The sequence below is a fragment of the Pongo abelii genome, chromosome 7 (assembly GCF_028885655.2).
Source record: "Pongo abelii isolate AG06213 chromosome 7, NHGRI_mPonAbe1-v2.0_pri, whole genome shotgun sequence".
In the NCBI taxonomy this organism is placed as follows: domain Eukaryota; kingdom Metazoa; phylum Chordata; class Mammalia; order Primates; family Hominidae; genus Pongo; species Pongo abelii.
In genome coordinates this window covers 10810007-10834544 of record NC_071992.2, presented here as the reverse complement: position 1 = coordinate 10834544, position 24538 = coordinate 10810007, and the positions used below count along the sequence as shown (strand labels likewise).

Below are 24538 nucleotides of genomic sequence, written 5' to 3'. Positions count from 1 at the left end.
AATTCACTGCCTGGTCCAGACTCAGCCCTTTTCGCCCTTTGAGGGTCGCGCGTGGGAGGCAGCTCTGAGACCCCGGGCAGCGCTGGAGCCACAGATTTCCTCGGAGAAAAGAAAGGCCGGGGTAGCATCCCGCTCGCCCAAGCCCAGAATTTCCACTCTCCAGGAAGGCCTTGCAGGTCCCTGCCGCAGGCCTTGGCTTCGCGCCTCTCTGGCTCACCCCCCACGAGGATGATTGCCGGTTTCAAACAGGGAACAGGGAGTCTGCTTCCTTCTCCGCTGCGTCCGAAGGATCGCAGATTGGAGCGTGCTCCGGCGACCGCTTTTCCGCAGCGCCGGCCTCCGAGATCTCCAGGACCCCTTCAGCCTTAAGTTCCCACGTTTCGGGTCCGTGGCGCCAATTCTGCTAAGTAGCAGGCTAGGAATTGGGGGGAGTCGGAGAAGAAACCCTAAGTGTGCCGCCCCCAGCTTCCGGGGTGCAGGCCGGCCGGGGTCTAGAGGGGCGGCTGCAGTGCGTCCAGCCTGTGCGCAGGCCTTTCGCCGCTCGGCGCCCCACGCAGCCTCAGTTTCCTTTCCTCTGTTTGCGCTCCAGTGAACCTCCGCACCTCTCATTCAGGGAATAGAATTCCCCGCGCAGCCGCGCTCGTTTCTTCCTCTGGGATTTTCCTGAGAATCCCCAGGAGTTGGCCACGATCCCATGGGGGGTTTCCTTCTACCCAGCCCCGCGTCCTGGCCTCGTCCTTAACGCCCGGGTCGCCTTCACTCAGGCTGGGAATCCACGACTGATTTCCTACTGCGGAAGCGGGTGGCGTCTCCAGCCTGCTTTCGGAGCAGCACGGGTTTCGTGCAGGGTGTTATCCCGACCCCTTCCCCCATCCCTCTAATCTGGTTTGAGAAGCCTGTGCTGGAGAGAAAAACGCGGCCTTAAAAAAAAAAAAAAAAGTTTAACCGAAAGCGTGAGAGCCACCCGCCGGCTGTTATCTGGGGCTGAAGGCTGCGGTAATCGATGGGTTATTTTTACGCGGTAATAGAGCCCTGTGATTGCTCTATTAACCTTTAGACCTGTCTGAGGGACTCTCCGGCTCGCAGCCCCGCTGCGCTGGGGCCTCCAGGCCCTGACGCCGACTCCCAACTCAGGCCTGACACATTCCCCTCCCCCATTCCCTGGAAAAGCCCCCTCCACGAAGAAGCTCCCCTGGACCGCCGGGCTCCCCAGCCCTTGCCACGTCCCTTGGATTGGTGCAGCGGCCGCCGCAGGCTGCAGAAAAAACGGGGAAAGATTAGAAGACAGGAGGCCACAGGAGATGGGAAGTGTCGCCAGGAAGGGATGCAGACTGCATAAATACATAAAATTGAGGTTGAGGCCTGGGCTCCCGACCATCTCCCTGGGCTTTTGGGAAGGCAAAACGGAGGCTTCAGTCTCTACGCTCTGATTTTAGGAGGCAGTCTGGGTGTCTCCGGAACCTCCAAGGAATCCGGGGCTGGGAGGATCCCCACTTCCCCTGCCCAGAAACTAGCATCCAGCCGGGCACCCCGGGTGACCCAGTGCCCCACACAAGATCGAGAGTGGAGCCCAAGAGGTCACCTTCTTCTCTACTGGCCCCGCCCCTCGCCCACCGCGGCGGGATGAGGACCACAGGAAGGGGGGGCGGGGAGGGAGAAAGGGAACTCATTAATAAAGCTGACCCTGGGCACCACAGCGAACCCAATCGACCTCCGGCTGGGCTGCGGGTGATTCCCCGCGCCCTGGCGGTAGCACTTGGGCGTTTGCCGCGGAGACCCCAGAGCCTGGACTTTGTCTGCTGGGGGAGCTTTCCGCACAGCCCCGCAGCCTGCGCCCAGCGGAGGTGTAGCCGGGGCCGCGCACCCCCGCCCCGCCCTTGCACGTGACTCCCACAGGCCAGTCAGCGCCCTCGGGCCGAGTCGCAGGGCCGGGGACCCGAGCCGCGAGCTGGGGACTCGGAGGGGGCCGGCGCAGGGGCCGCGAGAGGCTTCGTCGCCGCTGCAGCTCCGGGGGCGCCCAGGGGAGCGTGCGCGGAACCCCCAGGCCCAGCAGGTAGGGCTTTTTTCTTCCCTTTCTTTGCTCCTTCCCGCGGTCCCCCAAACTCGGAGCTTCTCCGCCCTTGCTTGTCTGGAGGTAGAGAGGTAGCTAGTGGGAGGAAAAGAGACATGCGCTACTCACTTCACCGAAGTTGGCCAACCCCTGCTCTGCTTTTGACTTTGCCTTAGCAACTTCTTTAAGTCAAAGTAAGACTTGGGGGCAAAACAGAGAAATATTGGAAGCGCCTTTGGATTCTTTCCGTGTGAACTTGAACGCTTTCAATCCCTGTCCCCGTGTGCACATTCTCTAACCCTTGTTTGCATATCGCAGGCTGGGGCCTGGGTGGTGATGGTGGCCGTGTGAAGTTACCGGGACTGACGGACCCGGGACAGGCCGCACGGCAGCTCGCACATGGAGGGAAGTAGACGGAGGCGTGTCGCCCACCAGCGACTCCGGGGACGCAGGGTGGCGGTGCCAGGCATCGCCCCTGGGCCTCGGGGGCTCCCGGGAGGCGCTCTGAGGTGCGGAGAGGCTGCTGAGTGGCGGAACTGTTCATGCCCTTTCTGGCCGGCCTCCTCGCCCTCGGGGCTGGGGTCTAGGGACTGAATGCACCTCTGGAAGCTCACCACCCCAGTTACCCGCGCTGCTTCTACCTGAAACTGGCCAAGGGCCCGAGCCCGGACTGGAGCCGTGACTTCCCTCCGCCGGCCACGGCGCTGCCCGGATCCGCCGGGTTACGTTGCTTGACTTTGGGCTCAGGGATCACCCTGGGCAGACGGGGGTGCTGGGGTCGCGGACTGCCACCAGGTTGAGGAAAGGAGGGGCCTTTTGGTTGGGGAAAGAGCGTGGTGGGGGACCCGCGGCGGGTGGAAGCCCTGGGGCAGCGCGGCCCACACTGCGGAGGTTGGGAAAGCGCCTCGGGGAAGTGTTTCCTGTGTTCCCAGAGAAGGAAGACAACCGAGAGCAGGTTTCAGACTTTTAAAGAAAGCCTGGGGTGTGGAGGTGATGCTCCGCACACGTCTGTGTCTCCTCCCGTGCTGCGGCCGGCTTGGTTGTGCCGGCTAGCGTGTGACCGTCCTCCTCGCTGCAGGCCAAGAGCGGAGGCCAGCGAGGAGTGTCCTATAAAGGGACGGGGACATTTGGGCGCTTGCAATTCTCCTATTCTCAAAAATAGATCGGAAGAGGGCTGTTGGTTGATTCTTGAAAGGGGAGCGCATTTCCTGTTGGCCTGCGAATTTGGGGTGAACTGGGACGAGTGATCAGAAGGAGAGCAAAAGCTCCCCCGATTCTGGCAGCCTCGGGAGCTGCTGGGCTTTCTCTGCCAACTGCAGGATCCAGGCTCAATTTCAGCAACCAGTCAGAGGCGTTTTCCAAGAGTAGCTAATTCCTTGTTTTTCCAGAAAGTTATAGAGGAGTACTTTCTCCACCTTCTATTGTTCTAGTAATCCAACTCAGGCACTATCAGCCATTTGAAAAGGCAGAGAATGTGATAAAGACAAATATTAGATTTATGACATTTTTTGCGTTTACATTTTAAAGTCTGCAAGTTACTACCTGTGTGTATACTGGAAGTTGGATTATAAAATTCTAAATCTCCTTTCTTTTCCAAAGTTATGAGAGAAAAAAATTACATTATCTTGAAGAATGCAGGAGTTGAGTATCCCATAAAATGCAATGAAATAGGTCAGCTACTTGATTTTAAAAGTCAAATACTGGATCTTTTATTAAGGTAAACCCATAATTCTTTAACTTTATTTTCAAAGGGAAAAGTTGGTGACCTCAGGTCAATTTTTTTTTAAATCTATTCTCTAACCAAACTTGCTGGAATGAACTATTTGCCAAACCAATAGTTTATTGCATATTTTGAAAGCAAATAAGCTTTTAAGAGTTACCATGTGACTATATAATACAATACAGTACTATTCCATTATTATTACTAGTGATGTTGCAAAAAATGGTGAAAAGCATTATGTAGTGTGTATTAAAGATTCCATTTCCAGATTTTTACAGTAATAAAGATGATCATTTATTATAGTACATACATTTGAGGTACTTTCTTGTATTATACTAGAAATCTGTAGTAATAGTCAACTGTTATTTAGAACTTTCTTTCTGCCTGTTAGGACAGTTTTATAAAAATCTGTTATAAGTGTTTTACAAATATTAATTTATAATCCTCACTCCTAAGCTTCACTATGACTCTACAAAATAGGTACCTTTAATATCTGCATTTTGCAGATGAGGAAACTGAGGCACAGAGACGCTAAGTAATTTGTCTAAAGGTATTTATTCCATAAGTGTCAGAGCCTGGATTCATATATAGTTAATATTCTTGTAAATCTACTATTGAAATAAAAAAGAAATCTTTGTCAGGAGTAGTTGCCTCTTCTTAAAGAGAGAAATGGAGTGTGGTGGACAGCTTCAAGCCCCTGGAGCCCTACTGATCCCATCCCCTTCCCCCACCCCTTCTGATTGTACTTTGATCTTAGACAAGTTTCAAAACTTTCCAGTGCTCCAGTTCCCTCTTGTAAAATGAGGAGAGACACCTGTACTTAGTAGAGTTGTAGAGAAAAGGACCTGGAGGTAATTCAGACAGCAGGTAATTCAAAAAGTGGAGCTCTTATTTTATCAGAAAAATTGCCTGATAATAACAAAATGCAGGATGCTGGGAAGTATATAATCAAGTTCCACAAACTGCTCTTTCCCCAAGCACCCACCTTGGTCTTATGATTCTGCTTATGGGTGGACTTGTGATTCTATATGAAGAACCCATTCAGTGAATTAGAACGGTCCAGTGGGTTATTCTGTAGAGCGACATTGTACATTCTTCTCACTTTTCTGGTTCTGATATACAATTTGCAAAACGTCTAAATTATAACTATTTGCAAGAAACCTGTAACTTGTCCGATTTGACGTCCACATGGTTAGTGTATGGAAGAGAGTTTCACAACCCTCTTCAGGAGGCTTAGCAGACACCGTTGTTCACTTATAAACATTTGGACTCTACTTCTGTTTTTTTTTTTTTTTTTAATTACAAACAAAACTTTGTTAGGTTTTTTTTTGTATAAAGTTTGTCCTTGTCCCCCCAAGGACAATCTAAAGTTCTTTCTAGGCCAGTAATACTTGGGGAGAGATGGGGAACAGAGGAGATGAGAGATTTCTTGGGTCCCAGGCACTCTGCATTAACCCCAAACTTTTGGACTTACAAAAATATGCTTGCAGAATAAGGTAACATTAAAGTCCTTCCTGACAAGCAATACAAAAATAATTGACCAAGATCACAACCAATAACTGCACACCCAAGACCCGGGAAGCCCCTGGTCCCTGGGGCGCCTCTCCCCAGGCTTGCCTGGGCTGCCTGACCCAACGCCTGGACAAAACAAAGGCCCCTGCTTCCCGGTACCGCGCGGCCTCCGGAGCTGCACCCCCAAATCCCCGTGGCGACTTCGTTTGCAGCGTGGAAGAAGCAACCACGCAAGTGGAGAGTGGATTCTGAAAGCTCTGGGATGAACCGCCCTCTCTCTTTCTGTCGTTCCTCCTTTAGGACCCCGGCTGCAGCGAGGAGGAATGAGCCAGCCTAGCAACTTCTGCGCCCGTGGCCGCGGGTGTCCTGGAGGCCTGTCGGTGTGACGAGTGGGGGACCCGAAGGCTCGTGCGCCACCTCCAGGCCTGGACGCTGCCCTCCGTCTTCTGCCCCCAATAGGTGCTCTGGACCTCCAGGCCCTGGGGTGAATTCAGCTGCTCCTGCATCAGCTTCCGGAACCACCAAAAATTCAAATTGGGATTTTCCGGAGTAAACAAGAGCCTAGAGCCTTTTGCTCAATGCTGGATTTAATACGTATATATTTTTAAGCGAGTTGGTTTTTTGCCCTTTGATTTTTGATCTTCGTGACAGTTCCTCCCACGCATATTATTGTTGTTGCCATCGTTTTTTCTCCCCGCGTGGCTCCTTGACCTGCGAGGGAGAGAGAGGACCTCAAAGCCGGGAGCTCGCAGGGACGATGTACCAGAGCCTGGCCATGGCCGCCAACCACGGGCCGCCCCCGGGCGCCTACGAGGCGGGCGGCCCCGGCGCCTTCATGCACGGCGCGGGCGCCGCGTCCTCGCCAGTCTACGTGCCCACACCGCGGGTGCCCTCCTCGGTGCTGGGCCTGTCCTACCTCCAGGGCGGAGGCGCGGGCTCTGCGTCCGGAGGTGCCTCGGGCGGCAGCTCCGGTGGGGCCGCGTCTGGTGCGGGGCCCGGGACCCAGCAGGGCAGCCCGGGCTGGAGCCAGGCGGGAGCCGACGGAGCCGCCTACACCCCGCCGCCGGTGTCGCCGCGCTTCTCCTTCCCGGGGACAACCGGGTCCCTGGCGGCCGCCGCCGCAGCTGCCGCGGCCCGGGAAGCTGCGGCCTACAGCAGTGGCGGCGGAGCGGCGGGCGCGGGCCTGGCAGGCCGCGAGCAGTACGGACGCGCCGGCTTCGCGGGCTCCTACTCCAGCCCCTACCCGGCTTACATGGCCGACGTGGGCGCGTCCTGGGCCGCAGCCGCCGCCGCCTCCGCCGGCCCCTTCGACAGCCCGGTCCTGCACAGCCTGCCCGGCCGGGCCAACCCGGCCGCCCGACACCCCAATCTCGGTGAGTAGGAGCGCGAGGGCTGGGGCGCGTGAGGGTCGGGGCAGGGACCGTCTTGAGCCCTGTCGAGGGCCTCTTGTTTTTCCACGAACGCCTTCGTTGGGCTGGGGATGGTGCTTGACTACCTCGAGTTTCTAGGGAAGGCAGAAGCCAGTGCGGGGCTGGCGACATCACAGCCCCAGGGACCGGCTTCTGTGGAAGGGGCCGGGCCCGCCCGCCGGGGCCTTTTCTGAGATGGTGTCAGGGTCGGAGTGCGGCCTCCCCGCCATCCCGGACATCGACCGTGGCCGCGCTGCGCTGTGGGTGACGCGCGAGGACAGCAGGCTCCCTGGAGAGCAAGGGGCAGTGGCCTGGGATCTCCTCGTGGACGGTGCTGGCGATTGCTGTTTCTGCGCCACTTTCCTCTCCGCCCGCGCTCGGGCCTCCGCAGGGAACTGATTACAATGGTTTGGACCTCAGACCTTCTGGGCCATTTGGCGGCCCAGTTGGAGGATCCCTCGGGGTAGGTGATGATTTTCCCGTCGGGGGTCTCACACCGAGAACAAAGGAGGGATGGACAAAGGAGACGCCGGGGAGATGCACGGAACAGGAGCCGGCACCGTGCGGGTGCCACCGGGCCGGGCGCGTGGGTGCATCATGCGAGCGGCCGGGGGGCCGACATGCCCGGTCAGTGTCCGGGAACACAGGGACCCCAAACGGGCTTGTTTATGACGCCCGAGTTAAATGGAGACTTTCCAGCCGCTTGCACGCGTGGAGCCTCCTCTTCTCGCGTGGGCCAGGGTTGGAAATAACCGTTGTGGTAGGTTCCATGCAGTGTTTCCATCGGATGTCAGACGGGGAGGGACGGCAAACGTGTCTCAACCTCCACTGATTCACAAAAAAACGCAGCGGGATCTGAGAAGGGACCTGAGTACAGGGGCCGGGGGAGAAAGGGAAGTGGCAACCCGTAGTTCAAAATGCAAACGACCTCTGGAATTTCGGGAAGAGACGGAGGAGTGAGTTTGGATTGAGCCCACCCTGTGGGGGAGGGGAAGCCCGGGCTTGAGAAGCAAAGCTCGCGTTTATTGACCACCTACTAAGTGCTAAATCCTTCTGCATTTGTTCTCACTTTGAAGAGTAAAGGCTACCCCTGCCAGGTTTCCAGTCTTGGGCTGGCTCCGAGAAGGGCCTAGGCTTTGAAGAGTTTTTAAATTATCCTCTGGCCCTGGGTGACCAGGGAAGGTCCCCGGGGGTGCAGCCAAATACACATCGCCGGCAAACTGATTAACCCTGGAAGTGGCGCCGAGGCCCGGTCTGTGGCTCTTGGTGTTCCCCTCCCCCTCACCCCTCTTGGGGGAGCCAGACGGCCACCCCCAGGGGAGGAGGGGCCCGGCCGAGCCTCGCCGCGACCTTTGCCAGATAGCGCGGCGACATTGCCACACAACGGCGCCCGCAGGCGGGAGTGCGGGGCAGGGCGCGGCGCCCTGGCCTTGCGCGCTTACGGGGTCTTCTCCAGGGCCCTCTGGAGCCTCTGACTTAAAATAGGGAGGACTGGGCCAGGAGATCGAGACCATCCTGGCCAACCTGTTGAAACCCCGCCTTTACTAAAATACAAAAAAAAAAAAAAAAAAAAAACTAGCCGGTCGTGGTGGCGCGCGCCTGTAGTCCCAGCTACTGGGGAAGCTGAGGCAGGAGAATCGCTTGAACCAGGGAGGCGGAAGTTGCAGTGAGCCGAGATCGCGCCACTGCACTCCAGCCTGGTGGCAGAGCAAGACTCCGTCTCAAAAAAAAAAAAGGAGGACTGGTCCAGGGAGAGTTTGCTTTGTAACCCCGATAATCCTGGAGGGAATTTGGTGTTTGGTTAAGGAAAAGAGAGAAGTTCAAAGTCATGAGTTACATCCAGCAGTGTAAAAACGAAATACCCGCCGGGCACGGTGGCTCACACCTGTAATCCCAGCACTTTGGGAGGCCGAGGCTGGCGGATCACAAGGTCAGGAGTTCCTGGCCAACATGGTGAAACCCAATCTCTACTAAAAATACAAAAATTAGCTGGGTTTGGTGGTGTGTGCCTGTAGTCCCAGTTACTTGGGAGGCTGAGGCAGGAGAATCACTTGAACCTGGGAGGCAGAGGTTGAGTGAGATTGCTCCACTGCACTCCAGGCCTGGCGACAGAGGGAGTATGTCTCAAAACAAACAAACAAAAAACTGAAATACCATGTGAGTGCACACAGTATTCAGATTTTAAAATGTCAGCCATGCCATGTAGAGGCTGCTGATGAAGTGATGTTTCCCAAATTCCCATGTCAGCAAATGGCAAGCTGACCTCCCTGTGCGTGTCTCTGCCAAGAACTGCCACCTGCCTTCTCTGGGCTCTTCCCGGATAGCTTATGAAGTCCACAGCCTTTGAATCTGGGCTAGAGGGTGGTTTTTCTCTTCTGTACCCAGCCAAGTGTTTTAGGAGAGGTGTGGTTCTCTGTGAGGGAACACAGGGCATGTTGAACTTGTTGGCATTCATAGCTTCAGCGTGTTATGCAGGTGGCACTTACATAAAAGCAACTGAAATTAAAAGCAGTGCATATGGCCAGGCGCAGAGGCTCATGCCTGTAATCCCAGCACTTTGGGAGGCTGAGGCAGGAGGATCATTTGAGGCCAGGAGTTTGAGGTCAGCCTGGGCAACATAGTGAGACCCCATCCCTACAAAACATTTTTAAAAATTAGCCAGGCATGGGGTGGCATGCCTGTAGTCCCAGCTTTGGAAGCTGAGGTAGGAGGATCACATGAGCCCGAGGTCACAGCACTCTAGCCTGGGCGACAGAGTGAGACCCCCTCTCAAAAAAAAAAAAAAAAAAAAAAAAAAAGCCAGTGCATGTAAATGTACTTTTTATATGTTCTTCCCATCACTTGGGCTCTCCTACCTGCCTAGCAGCTTTAGTGAGGACCAGCATCACATACTAGCTGACCCTGAGTCATGGAGGGAAGATGAGAACTGACCCCAGCTTTCTGAGGAGTTGCCACTGAGCCCTAAGATGGCCAGACAGTGTGGTGGGAGGAGCACAGGGTTTTAAAGTTGGGCAAACCTAGATTCAGTTCCAGGAGCCTCGTGTCATCTTGGGCAAGTTACTTACCTCTCTCGGCCTCACCTCTTTTTCTGTAAAATGGGATCATCCTAACAATTTTTAGTGTTGCCTTACATTAGAAAAATAAGGTAATACTTTTGAAGAATTTGGCTTTGGCCCTTCATAAATGACGGTTATTTTATTGAATAACCACTCACTATCATGTAGAGTTACCAATTTTGCTGGTGTGCCCAGGACTGAGGGTTTTCCCAGAATGTGGGGTTGTTTGTGGTAAACTTGGGACAGCCCCCAGTGAATGCAGATTGTTGGACACTCAATGTGAAAATGGGTGCATTACCCATCGTTGTGGTTTGGTAATGAGCTGAGAACAAAGAAGAAACAGCAGAGGAAAAGCAGGTGAGAGCAAAGGAGAAGCAGCATCGTTCTTCCCTCTGCTGAGATTCTGGAAGTAGTCACTTAAGTGCTGCCAGCTGCATTTGGTCTTGAAGGGTGAGTAGGAGTTTGTCAGGAAAAGAACCAGCAATTTTTTAAAAAAAGAAATATTGACCATTTTATAGGAAAAAAAAGAAAGACAAAGAAAAAGAGGCCAGGTGCAGTGGCTCACACCTGTAATCCCACCCTTTGGGAGGCTGAGGTGGGAGGATTGCTTGAGCTCAGGAGTTTGGGACCAGCCTGGACAACATAGTGAGACCACATCTCTAAAAAAAAAAAAAAAAAAAAAAAAATGAGCTGGGTATGGTAATGCATGCCTATAACTCCAGCAACTCAGGAGGCTGAGGTGGGAGGATCGCTTGAGTCAGGGAGATTGAGGCTGCAGTGAGCCGTGATCGCACCACTATACTCCTACCTGGAGAACAGAGCAAAGACCCTGCCTCAAAAAAAGAAAAAGAAAAAGAAAGGATATGCTCTACTTTACTAATATGTTGTGTAGTACCATGAAATAATACAATGCAACCTGGCCTTTGGTTTAAATAATATATTTGTCACAATAGGTAAAACTATATAGACTAATTCACCCTTAACTCAGGAACTGTTTTTAATTTCAATGAGGAGAAATAAGAGAACACTTTTATTTCTCCATGTAACTGCTGTAGTTTTAACAATATCTTGCCATAATTCTTATGTTGATTATTTGAATAGGGCAAAAACCAAAATAATAATAAATAATAAAAGTTAACAGGGGCCTCTGTAAATCCCTGAACTTAGGTTGGAAGAAATAAGTGTGGCCTGACTGCAATGTATGTGAACGTTAATTCACTCCAAGTTCCATATGAGCTACGACCCTAAAACAACTGTTAAAATCATTAATTAGGCTGCATGAATGGAATTATGTGACCTTACTGAGGGCAGGTACAGAGTCTTACTCATTTTTAAGTGCCTGGCACATGTTGGGCACTTAGCAAATATTTGCGTAGGGATCTTGGTGGTAATTGCCCCAGGACTCTGCCCTGCCTGGGTCCAACCACACAGAATGGCTGCGTGAGTCCTTTAAGAAGCAAACTGGAGAGCCCTAGGGGAACAATGGGCAGGATGGAAGAGGGTTCTGGAAACTTCAGGGAACCACTGGAGGAAAGCAGGGCTTTTAGGCTGGAAAAGTCACTGAGTGGATGAAAGCAAGATGGAGTATGACTGTGTCCAAATTTCTGAAAAGCAAAAAAAAAAGAAAAAAAAAAGACCATGGCCTTTTAACTGTGTGTTACTGAAGGTGAGCAGATATTAGATGCGAGAAGAACACTCTTAGATGATTGTGGTTGTGTGGAAATGCAGTATGGAATATGGCTAGTCTTCATCATAAACTCCTGGGCGCTGGAAGCACTTGTGGTGGAGCTGTGCGGGTAGTTCTTGCCTTGCAGGGGCTATGATCTGCATGTGCCTGTGAAATGGACTTAGCCGGAGAATGCAGTTGTTTCCTTTTAAAGAACCCAGTCACGGTGGTTACACATGTATCTCCATATGGCAAAATTGTGGAGCTGTGCTCTTAAAATGGGAGTCTTTTATTGCATGTACATTACACCTCAGTGAAGCTGATTTTTGTACCAGTTAATGCTTGTGAGTACTTAAGGCTGAAAAGGAGACCGAAATGGAAATAGATTGTAAATATGCCTTGACGGATATATGGTGGTAGGTGTTACTGGAAAGGCTAGGAAAATATACTTTACTATGGAATAACAATTATTTTGTGTAATGGAGAAATAAGCAATTATGATATTCTCCAAGGATTTCAAAAATTTTGAATCATTTTTAGAGTCGATAAAAATAACAACACAATGAAATACATGTACAGTATATCACTGTGTTATCCAAATAATTTATTTAAAAGAAGTTTTGCCCCATTAGGGATGGAGTGGGGGCATTCAAGGTGTTCTCAGAGTTTGTTTATGGTGCAGGTCAGTGAAAAACCCTGAAGTGTTTTCTGGATCTTTTGGGACCTGCTTATCAAGTATGCTAGTGGCTTTCAAAGCCGGTTCATTTGTGCAGGGAACTTTGTGAGACTGGAGAATGATTTGTCGATCTTCAGGAAAACCAAAGTTGTTTAACTTTCCGGTTACCACCCTGAGCAGGTCAGTCAGAGTTGGGGTTGGTCTGTGGTGCTTAGCTGAGAACGAATTAAATAAGGAAGGTGTGTTGGGGTAGCCAGGGGTGTGTCACTACCTCTAGTGAGCCCTGTCGCTTGCCCAATTGTGTCCCATCAAAAGGTCAGGCCACATTTGCTAGGCACTTTCTAAGCACTCAGGTGGAATGATGCCCGGGAGACAGTTCTAGATAACGCTTTATTCTGTATCCCTCCCCATTTCTTTTCTTACTTAAATGCACTAAGAAAACAAACATACTGAGGTGTGGGGAAACAGGAACTCTGATACCTGTTGGGGGGAGTGTAAATCGCTCTGACCTTTATGGAGAGTCTTAGGTGCAGTAGCCATAAAATTGCAAAGTAGACAGCCTTGACTCCGGAATTTTCACTTCTAGGGATTTGTTCCACAAATACACCAGCACGTATTAATTTCAGCATTGCTCGTAATAACAAAATTGGAAATAATCTAAATGTGCATCCTTAGGGGACTGTTTGTATGTGGCACATAGAAACCATAAGCTATGTAGGCATAAAAATAATGAAGTTCTTTATCTAATGTATGGAATCCTCACAAAGACATTTACAAAGGCAGGAAGCGTATATAGCACTTTACTCGTTGTATTAAAAAAAAAGGAAGAAAAAGATTATATTCACTTGAAAATACAAAATCTCACAAGAAATTTGTAACACAGATTTGCCTGTGGGGAGGAAAGCAGGTAGGTGAGGGATAATGGTAGAAAAGGGACTTTCACTATGCATGCCTTGGAAATTTTTGAATTTTTTAACCACCTTAATCATTTTTATACTCATTTCTGTGCTTCATTAATCCATTTAGTAACAAGAAAATACATTTAACATACAGGGAAGTTAAAGTTAAGTTTAATGTAAAAATTTCAAATCATCGGCTGGGTGCAGTGGCTTACACCTGTAATCCCAGCACTTTGGGAGGCTGAGGCGGGCGGATCGTGAGATCAGGAAACCAGCCTGGCCAATGTGGTGAAACCCTGTCTCTACTAAAAATACAAAAATTAGCCGGGCATGGTGGCATGTGCCTGTAATCCCAGCTATTCAGGAGGCTGAGGCAGGAGAATTGCTTGAACCCGGGAGTTGGAGGTTGCAGTGAGCCGAGATCACACCACTGCATTCCAGCCTGGGCAACAGAGCAAGACTCCATCTCAGAAAAAAAAAAAAATTCAAATAATCTTAGCCATTTTTAAGTATACAGTTCAGTAGTGTTAAGTACATTCGCATTGCTGTGTATCAGATCTTTAGAACTTAAACTCTGCCCATTAAAATACCACTCCCGTTCCTCTCCACACCAGACCCTGGTAACCCCCATTCTATTTTCTTTTTCTTATGAATTTGACCACTCTAGGGACCTCATACAAGTAGAATCGTACAGTATTTGTCGTTTTGTTTCTGGCTAATTTCATTTAACATAATGTCTTCATGATTCATCCATGTTGTAGCATGTGCCAGAATTTCCTTCCTTTTTAAAGCTGAATAATGTTCCATTGTATGTGTAGACCACGTTTTGTTTATCCATTTATCCATGGATGGACACCTGAGTTGCTTCTCCGTCTTGGCTATTGTGAATAATGCTGCTATGAACATGGGTATGCAAATGCAACCTTTTGAATTTTGAAGGATGTGACTATATTACCTAATTTTAAAAACATATTAAATTAATTAAGTTTAAAAAAACAGATATATGATATTTATGAATCAAATTCCTGAAAGTAGCATCTTTTTTTTTTTTTAAAGAAGATTCTATATTTAGTGTTCATGGATGCACAGGAAAACTGCTTTAAGGCATAAGTTGTTTTTTATTAAATTTGTCTTTTATCTATTCTTTTACAATTTTGGGGGTTTTCCTTTATACTCAAGCTTCCTCAAGATTCTTAAAGGCAGATCAAAACCATCCTCAGTGGCAATCCTGTATTTGGCTTTTGATTTTGCTTATCTCACAGGAGGTTGCTTTACTGAGAGGGGGAAATCTCTACTCCTGGTCTCAGTACTGGTAGTGGATCTAAATCAGCAATGGGCAGACACCCCAGCCCCACACTACAGTGGCGTTCCCCACTTGTGGGCACGAACAGTCACATACTAGGCAATGGTGACCTCTCCAGGTAGGCAGTTTTCCCTCAGGTTATATTGGAGTTAGAACCTGCCTGAAAACCGCTAACCGGCTGCAGTGGTGGGATTGTGTGAAGAACAAGTTACCTTCCTCCAGGGCAAGGTGATTCTTTTAAACAAATTTTAAGACAATTTAGTTGTACTGAATTTAGAGCTGAAGCCAGTTGCAAATGTAGCTGCTTTTGTCTGCATAAGAAAGAGGAAGTATGCTAGTTTTCCTTTCCTTGTTACAGAAGAGGGGAGTTCTTGCCAACGAGAGCTGCTGCTTTAAGAACTTGAAGCAACTTTTCTGACATCTGAGACTATTTGTCTTTTGGGAACTTATTTGTCCTAGCCTGCCTGCAGAACCAGCTGATAAGGCTCTCTTGGGAAGGAGTATCGCTCTGCTGTATTGACCTCTTGTAGACCATGACGTGGCCCCATGTACCATACAACATAAACCCGTTACTAAGACTAATTTAATGGCTATCTCTGGAGCTATTCTTTTGTCACCTTCTAAAGAAGACAGGGAAGAAAATATAAATGGGGTTATAATAGGAATAATCTTGAATCTGTTTTAATTTATACAAAATACATTTATAAGTTTTGGTTCATTCGTGTTTGGATACTGGCTAACAACTTTTTAGTAAGAGTAGCCTGTATCTTGCATGTCATTCCATTGAACAGTAAGGTGGATCCCTGTCAATGAAGAAATCATCTGATGCCAGGGACTTTGAAGTCTTTCTCCAAGAGGTAGATATGATGATCTCTGTTTTGCTGGAAAGGAAGCTGATACCCAGAAAGAGGCTGTAATCTCAGGTCCCCATGGGTAGTAAAGAGCCCTGGTTTGGAACCCAGGTAAGTCCAACCTACAGGATTGTACTTTCCCCCTTTCCCCACACTTTGCATTTGCCAAATCTGATATGAGGGCACTTAGCTCTTCAGAACCAGAAGCTATGTGTGATTGAAGGGCTCTATTAAACCTTAGGATTTTCCATGACTTGTTGCTCCCATCCGCTTCCTCTCCCCAGGGTAGCTTCTTGTCTGAGTTTCCGTTTGCTTCCCACCAATGACTGTCTCTCTAGGAGCAATGTCGTCCTACGGAAACTTCCGTATCATTCCTCAACTGTAAGCTCTGCAGTTGAGGAATGCAATGTTCGGAATCCCAGTGTTGCACGAACTTCCTTTTTAGCCCTTGGATTCTGGTGTGCAGAGAATTAAAGAGACTTCCCAGGATTCAGACCCTTCCAATGAGAGGATTCTCCTAACTCTAGGGGAACTGTTGGCTGCTTAAGAGCAAAACCATATGGCTCCCTCAAAAATCCCTTTCCTAAGAGAAATCTATAACTCACCTCTCTGTCTTCCCTTTTCTCTGAAGATTTCAAATATATTTGTGGTAAAAGCAGAGACAGAAGAGGAGAAAATCATAATAAAATCACAATAATGATGATTTTAGTAAAGATAAGAATGGGGCATGGATCAAGACAGTGACTTATACCCCAGGCAGGAAAAGCCCCGGGGAATTGGTCTGAACTGAATGTAGCAGCCCATCAGTGGAAGTTTTCTTGTTTCTGGCAGGTGGCCTATGCTTTATCTATTACTGCTCTGTAATCAGAATTGAGCCACGATATTCAAGTTTCTTATCTGTATGATTGGAATTTGGTTTTCTGGCCTTCTGCATTTTGCAGGAGCCCAAGAATTGACCTGATGTTTTTAAATATATTTTCCCTCCAAAGGAGGAGTAAAATCCAGACAGGTGGGCCATTCTGTGTGTTTAAAGTCATTGAAAATCCTCTGCAAGTAAAATTTGAGGCTGTCTGTAACCCATATTGAATAGTTACAGATATATTTTATTTTGGAGGAAAAAAAATCAAGAAGTTAACTACCAGAATTTGGTGGGAATTTTGAATTTTGGAGTTTTCCTTTGTACTCAAGCTTCCTCAAGATTCTTCCAGGCAGATCAGAGCCATGGGTTTTGGGATCCCCTAATCACAAATCCAGTTTTGCTTCTTAAAATCTAATCAGTCCTTAAGTTATTTTTAAAATCTTCCTTTCTACTCCCCAGTTTAAATCTCCATTTCTACTTCTAGAAATCCAGTCAAACCTTATCACCTCCATTTAGGACTGATCGATAGCAACTGGTGAGCAGGTTAATTATAATCGCAGAATAAACGCTGAAGTCTCAAAGTTCACCACTTTTGCAATGTTTCCAAACCCCTCGGGACCATGCCAGGAGGCGCTCATTGACCCATTCCGAGCAGGTGTGGGAGTTTGAACCAGGGGCAGACAATCAGATCTGATTCAAACAACTCAATTTGGTTTCTTATCTAGAGGTTTTCCTATCTTATGATGTCTGTCATTTTAGATAAAAAAGAGTTCATCAATTGAGCTGGGAAATGGCAAAGTTACATTTTATTCTGATAAAAGTTTTCTAGTTGTTGTTTTATCAGCTTGGGTTGAAATTGTGTCTCCGTCAAGGTCTGCAATGACCTTTTCAGATATTTTATCAGGTATTAGGTGGGGGAGTCCTTTTTTTTTTTTCCTTCTTTGACCTAGAAAAGAATGACCTGACTTCCAAGATCATAAATCAAGGCAGGTAAAGACAGGCAATAATACAGGTTGCCCCTCAAAATTGAGTAGGCGGGGAAAACAAACAACAAATAAAACCTTTCCCTAGCATTTGGGGAGAACTTAACTTGACCCGAAATAAAGAATGTAGTTCCCACGGAGTGCACAGATGTAGGAAAATACTGCTTATTTTGAAAAAGAAAATGCTTTCCAGGCAAAAATGGCTTCAGAAAAACACGTAGTATTTTTTTTTTTCCATATAGTATCAGGGAAACTTCTTTATTTTATGAAACTCAATGTATATTTATTACAGAAAAATGGAAAACACATAAACCAATGTAAAAATAATTGGTAATCTTACCATCCAAAGATAACCACTGTTAGGCATTAATCCTTGACTTCCAGTTATCATACATACACAGGTATGTGTATAACTACATTATTAAGTAGTCATACAAGTTACTGTTTAAAGTCATTTCAGCACTGATGGCAGTTTCTGTAAAATTAGTGACCCAGATTGGATCCTTAAACACTGATGCCATTTTTAAATAAAGCAGAAATGAGAAATTGACCAGCACTGTCAATAACAGCTGAATGGAAGAGTTGGGTGTAAAAACATATTTTTTAATCTTATGGTACATAATTTATAGCCACTTTAAAACTAAAGCATATTTGTAAGTTTTAAATTAGGGTCCCTGAAGCGAGGTGTGCCCCCAGGTGTGATTTACTAGGCCTCACTGGGGAATGGGAGTTGCAGCGCTGAAATCTGCTATTTGAAAAGGGGTGACCCAAGATCCCAGCAGCCGCAGGGAGGTGAAAGCACATTGGTCTGGCGCGGAGAAACCCCGGGCTCCTCTCCCAGACCCTTCTCTTCCTGCCGTGTGACTCATTGTGCCTCTCTCTGCTTGTGTGGCCATTCGTAAGGTGAAGAAATCAGGTCAGGTACAGCAATGGTGAGAAGGACTGCTCTACCGCCCTTTGGAGATGTTTAAAATCCAGTGTCTTCCGGCATGCCCCGTGATAGTCATTCAGGCTGACTTTGGCTTTCCCGGTACCACAGAGGCCTCGTTAATATTAAGCCTTCCTGCGCCTGTGTGGACATCAAACTCGAATTCATGCCTGCCTGTGTCAGGTAGGTTTCCACAGCTGCCTGCCTTGTTTTAAGCAACTCTGTGAAATCTTGGGTTTGATGGACTCATCTTTTCTTTTTACCTTTTATTTTAGATTTGGGGGTGCATGTGAAGGTTTGTTACATAGGTAAACTCGTGTCATGGAGGTTTGTTGCACAGATTATTTCATCACCCAGGTATTAAGCCGCAGTACCCAATTCTTACCTTTTCTACTTGTCTCCCTCCTCCCACCCTCCACTCTCAATTAGGTACAAGCGTCTGCTGTTTCCTTCTTTGTGTTCATAAGTTCTCATCATTCAGCTCCCACTTATATGTGAGAACATGCGGTTGGTTTCCTTTCCTGCATTAGTTTGCTAAGGATAATAGCCTCCAGCTCCATGTATGTTCCCTCAAGAGACATGATCTGGTTTTTTTTTTATGGCTGCATTGTTTTTCTTTGCAAAGTGACCTCAGGTGCTCTGAGTTTCCTGCTGCTTGGGCTTTGCTTTTCAGTTAACAAACCCACTCAGTGACGTCTGCAGGTCTAGGCAGTGGTGGAGATTTCATAGAAGGTCAGCTCCTTTCACACCCCAGCTCCACATGCCCGATGTGCTTCATCCATCCACCAGCCAATAAATACTTCTCTCCATTCCCTGTGAGCCTGGCACTGGTCAGGCTGTAAGGATACAAAATGAACAGAAGTGTCTCCGAATCTCAGCAGCTTAGAGCTTGCTAGAGGAGGGAACACGTGGATGTGCACTCTTAGGGGCAGGGGATGAAGCGCAAGGGGGCGAAAGTGGGTTCTACAGAGCCCTTAGGGTACCGAAACTGGCCTCGGCGCCTGAAGTCAAGGCCAGGCTTCCTGGGCAAGGCAGACTTGTGGAATCCTAAAGGATGAGTAGGAGTTTGCTGTCTATGGGAAGGTCATTCTGAGCCCAGGACTTAGCTTGAATCAGGCTGTTCTGCAGTCCCGGGTGGAGCTCGCGAGGCGGGAATGCAAGCAGAAGCATGGCGTTGAGGGATGTTAGAAGGCTGGAAAGGTGAGCAGGATTCGAGCAGCACTTCGGATATAGCGCTTTGGTTATGGTATAGAAAGGCGCAAGCGCCTGGCTGTTGGTTTTGTTTTGCAGCCACGCAGGGTGATGAGCGCCTCCCGCTGAGTCACCCATTTCCCATCGGAGAAGGAACTCTGGTTAAAATGAAGCCACACGCTACAGGCCAGTTTTGGAGGATTTATGTGATGTGCGTCGGCAGTAGGGCACGGCAGCTGTATGGTTTGAGTTCAAGTTGAGGGCCAAGAGGGGACAAAACTCAAGCCAATTTTAGTCCCCAAATCTGGATCCCTGCCCTGGGAAGGAAGAGGAGTGTTCGTCTGACCCAGGAGGTCAAGCATCTTGTAACTCTGCCCTCTTCTTGTACTTTCTCTAAAGGTGGTGGGATCAAATAGGATTACAATATAGATAATTACAGGGGACAATACTATGATGCAACGATGGATTGCCAGACCCCGTAGGGTGGATTCACCTACCTCCCAGGAGGTGTAGAGATGAAGAGGAAAGGCTCAGATGAACTGGTCTTTCTTTCTCATTTGAACCTCTCTCACTTTGATCCATCACCCTTCTTTTAATTTTAAGTTCAATTTCTACCTTTTAAATAAGTTAAAAAACATTTTTTTGAGACAGACTCTCACTTTGTTGCCCATGCTGGTCTCTAACTCCTGGGCTTAAGTGATCCTCCTGCCTCAGCCTCCCAAAGTGCTAGGATTACTGGTGTGAACCACCACACCCCACCTAAATAAGTTTTTTAATGTGAAAAATTTCAAACATAATAAAAATAGAGAGTAGAATATTCATCCCTCAGCTTTGACAAATACCAATTCGTGACCAGCTGTTTAATCTATACATTACTCACTTTCCCCCACAAAGTGTTATTTTGAAGCATATTCCAAACAGCATGCCATTTCACCCACAAATACTTTTGTATATGTCTCTGAAAAGTATGAGGACTCTTTTATTTAAAAAAATACAGCCCCAGTGCCATGTTATCACCCTGAAACAAATTGTCACTCTTTAATATCATTCAATATCCAGTCACTGTTCAAATTTCCCAGTTTGTCTAATTGACTTTAATGCCTTGTTCCAATCAGGATCTAAATGAGGTCTAAGCATTGCCTGTGTTATGCCTCTTAAGTTTCTTTTAATCTATGGGTTTCTCTTTCATCTCCTTTTCTTCTCCTTGCATTCTGTTTGCTAAAGAAATGAGGCTTTTCCCAGAGGACTTCTGCAGACTGGATTTTGTTGACTGCCTTCTCTTCATGACATTGAACTTGTTCCTTTGTCCCGTGGCTCTTGTAAGTCTGTGGTGGGAAAAATAGGCATGCTCAGATTCAAGTTTGTGATGGCGGCAGCCCTGGATGTTCATCGCCTAGACCCTTTGGTTTGTTAGGCGTTGCTAATGGTGATATTCTAATGCCATCATTCCTTCTTCATTTGTTAGCTGGAATTCTTCTATAGCAACAAGTACATTTTTAGCTTACTGAATATTTGGTTACCTTGAGGTACAGTTTGTCTAGGAAAGGCAGGATACATGCCTGCTACAGTCACTTTACTTTTCATTGTTCAAAAGAACAAATTAGTTCTCTAGCATCCTTCAATGATTACCAATGAAATGAAATTGTTTTCAGCATGATTAAGAATTCATGGACTTCAGCTGAGTATAGAGGCTCATGCTTGTAATCCCAGCACTTTGGGAGGCTGAGGCTGGAGGATCGTTTGAACCCAGGAGTTTGAAGCCAGCATGAGCAACATAGTGAGAGCCTGTCTCTACAAAAAAAAAAAAAAAAAATTTAATTAGGCAGGGGTGGTGGCAGGTGCCTGTAGTCCCAGATACTTGGGAGGCTGAGGTGGGAGGATTGCTTGACCTGGGAGTTCGAGGCTGCAGTGACTCATGGTCCAACCACGGCAATCAGCAAGATCCTGTGTAAAAACAAACAAACAAACAAACAAACAAAAACCCTCATAGGTTTAAACAAGCATGATGTGTTTCTATCCATATATCCTGATTGATACTCAGATTGTCCTATCTTTGCTGGAGGGAACTTGCTTAACCTGAGCTCTTTTGACAAAATCTTAGTTTAATAGTTTCTTGCTTTCCATCCTATAAAATGTCCTAATCTCTTTTTATGAGTTTTCTCTTGCCAGGCCTGGATTTGGCCATTTCCCCCAAGAAACCTGGCTCCTGTTAGTGAGGAATGGCGTTTGGAGATCAATCTCAGAGCTAGCTCTGCCAGCTGGGCTTATTGCTATTGGGTTAGTCATTCAACATGCAGAGTCAGGAAATACGTACCCCTCCTACCCCAAAGATAAGATAAAATACAGCACGTCTTCATACTGATGCTTTCAATTCAAATTTAGGGCTAAAAGGCTTTTGCTTGTTTCATTCATCTTTTTAAAAAAATTATCTTAAACTATACATAAGATAAAATGTACCATTTTAGCCATTATTAAGTATACAGTTGGGTGGCATTAAGTACATCCACAGTGTTGTACAACCATCACCCCCAGCAGTCTCCAGAACTCTTGCATCTTCCCAAGTGAAACTCTGTACCCATTAAATAATGGCTCCGTACCACCTTCCCCCCAGCCTCAGGCAGCCCCCATTCTGCTTTCTGTCTCTCTGAATGTAACTACTTTAGTTATGTGGAAGGACACAGTATTCTCTTGTGATGGGCTCATTTCCTTTGGCATAGTGTCTTCAAGTTTTCTCCATTTTGTAGCATGTCAGAATGCAGCATGTCTTTTTTTTTTTTAAGGCTGAATAATACTCCATTGTATGGATCGATACTGTATTTTGTTTATCCATTCATCCCTCCACAGACAATTGGGTTGCGTCTGCCCATTGACCATTGTGAATAATGCTGCCATTTTTACATAGGTGAACAAATATCTATTCAACTCCCTGCTTTTACTTCTTTACGGTATATACCCAAAAGCGGCATTGCTGGATCCTAGGGTAATGCTATGTGGTTTTTAGGGACCATCATCCCGTTTTCCAGAGACTACACCATTTTATATCCTTCATGGCGTCTTTACGTCTGTCAATCTTTCCAAAAATCCCATTCTCAACATCTCCAACATAATTCTTCATTTTCTTTATGTCATAACATCCACATCTCTGAGTAATAACAGCAACACTTCACCAGCAGTAGGAGTTCTGAAACCCGCCCTGTGTGGCTTTCCTTGTCTTGCCTTTTGACATTGGGCTCACCTCCAGTGTTTCTAGCTGTTGGCTGTGGGCTCCTCATCACCTTCGTGAGCTGGTGGTGCATGGGCAGGCATGATTAAATAAGTGCCTTAGGGACACATGCACACAGAAGTGTGTGTGTGTATATCAAATGCATTGCCCACATGGAGGCTGAAGGCAGAGGCTTGAGAGAGGAGGCGATCAGAGGCCTAACCCAGCCTTGGGAGTGAGTGGGTGATGGCAGAGGACGTGGAGGGAGGGAAAGTCACAGGCCAAATAGGGAAGGAAGGCCATGGGGGAGCCAGTGGCCATCGTCTTTCTCTTGAGCTCCTGTAGCCACAGTGTGAAGGGAAGAGCTGTACGTGTAAGACACCTTCCATGTGCCCCTCATGGCCGCAGTGTCCACGGGCTGGGGGTGGGTCATCCTGACATTGCCCGCTCAGGGGTGGCCTTCTTGTTTGCTTCATAGCCTTTCATTCTCTGCTGTCCTCTGTGTTGTCATGGAAGGAGTCATGCTCTGTCCTTGGAGCCTCGTGCGCAGCCCACGCAGTCCCTGCGGGGCTGGGGTAGAGACGAGGGAGGAGGGATACCCCGTAGTAAATGGGATGCAGTCACTGGGCCCGGGCCAATGTCATCGCACTCCGCATCAGGGACTTAGATCCATGTTTTCCCAATAGCTTCATTTGCTGGGTTGAGAAAGTCTGGAGGAACTTTTGAATAGGAAGTTGAGTACATTTTGAGTAGGTTGTGAAAGTTACGAAAGACTATCTCACCCCCAGTCCCATTGAAGCCCCGTGCATCATGCAAGGGCTGGGGAATCTGATTTCGCACTGGCCCTCACCCTCAGAAGCCTCCGGTTCCGGGCACACGCTGGGAAGTGGATGCCACTGCTGGGGAGGGAACTTGCAGAACCAAAGGCCTCTTTTTGCCAGGTTTCCTGTTGGGAGAAGAGCAAATTCTACAGTATTTCTGGAGAGTGCTTGGGTTTTACTGCGCAGGCTGGGGTGAGTCTTGGTCTTAGTGGGGATAGCCAAGGTTCGTGAAACTCCTGCCCCTCGCTCTTGACTCTGGAGGTCAGACTTGCTGCTGCCTGCCTGCCGTGGCGGGGAAGAGCGTGGACCCAGCAGCCTTGGCCCATAGCGAGTGCTGACCCTGAGCCATTATTACTCGGCACCTTGGCAATCCATCTGGTACTGATGGCCTCAAAGACGGAAGCAGAAGGTGCGTCTTGCAAGTACATGAAAGCCAGTGGCGGGAAAGGGGCCTAGGCCCGGGCGGTGGGGCGGTTTCTGGCCTCTGCATCTCTGTGTGGCTTGTCTCTGCATGCAGCTTTTGACTCATCTCCAGGCAGAATTCCTGAGCATCAGCCTGTGGCCTCTGTTCTCACTCTGCTTTCTGGTGCTATCCTTTTATTTGGATTATAATTCCACTAGTCTGGAGGTATTTTCAGGGCAAGAATTATGCCACATTTCCTTTTGGGGTCCGGAATACAATCACCTGGTACATACAGGACACATGCGTGTGTTCCTTCACGGAAAAGATGCAGCCCGGAATCCATCCTGAAGCATTTGGCAACGTCGGCTCACATATTCAGACCTCTGTGAATGGCTCTGCTGAGACATCTCCCGGGGGAGCGGAGCCATCCTTGTAAAAGGAACCTGAGAAACAGAAGCCCAGGGATGAGCCCATGTGGATCCCTGGCCAGTTTTACAGGGAGAAGCACCCTGAGAGATGCCAGGGAGATTGAGGGAGCAAAGACACCCAAAACCTAGAAGGCCAGGAGGCAAGAGGAGAGTGCAGAAAGTTCTAACATTATGTTCTCAAAAGTGGTAACACCGGAACAGGGCAGTGAGGTGTGGCCAACACCGGGGACCTCCTGGGTATGAGGCAGGGAGAAAGGTGCAGGTGAAGATGTCCCAGGGACAGGGGGACAGGTGGCGGTGGCTGGGCTCTGAGGGCTAAGGACTGATGCACATGGGGGATCTTCCAGCCTCTATTTGAACCCCTGAGAGCAGGAGAGAGCCCCCAGGGGAGTGGGGGCGGTGCAGAGGGGTACAGGAGGAGCTCTGCAGAGCTGCCTTCTGATGCAGTTGGAGGCCTTGGGAGGCCCAGAGCCAGGCAAGGGAGATGAGGAAGTGGACAGGCGTGTGCCTTCGTGTTTGCCTGTAGACACTCCTGGCCTTCTCACTTGATCCCTTGATGCTCTGCTGGGCCCTGATGGTGC

The 24538-nt window shown here is 48.2% G+C and overlaps 1 protein-coding gene across 2 annotated transcripts in view; it reads left to right on the top strand.

The window, feature by feature from the left end:
* Positions 1 to 1950: 1950 nt before the first annotated feature.
* Positions 1951 to 24538, top strand: part of GATA4 (GATA binding protein 4) — a 55716-nt gene continuing 33128 nt past the window's right edge. For both annotated transcript variants that reach the window (XM_003777203.4, XM_054561170.1), the window contains exons 1-2: positions 1951 to 2053; positions 5583 to 6655. In XM_003777203.4, coding sequence (XP_003777251.1) covers positions 6040 to 6655 — 616 coding nt within the window. In that variant the 5' untranslated portion in view covers positions 1951 to 2053; positions 5583 to 6039. The remainder of the gene's footprint in view (positions 2054 to 5582; positions 6656 to 24538) is intronic.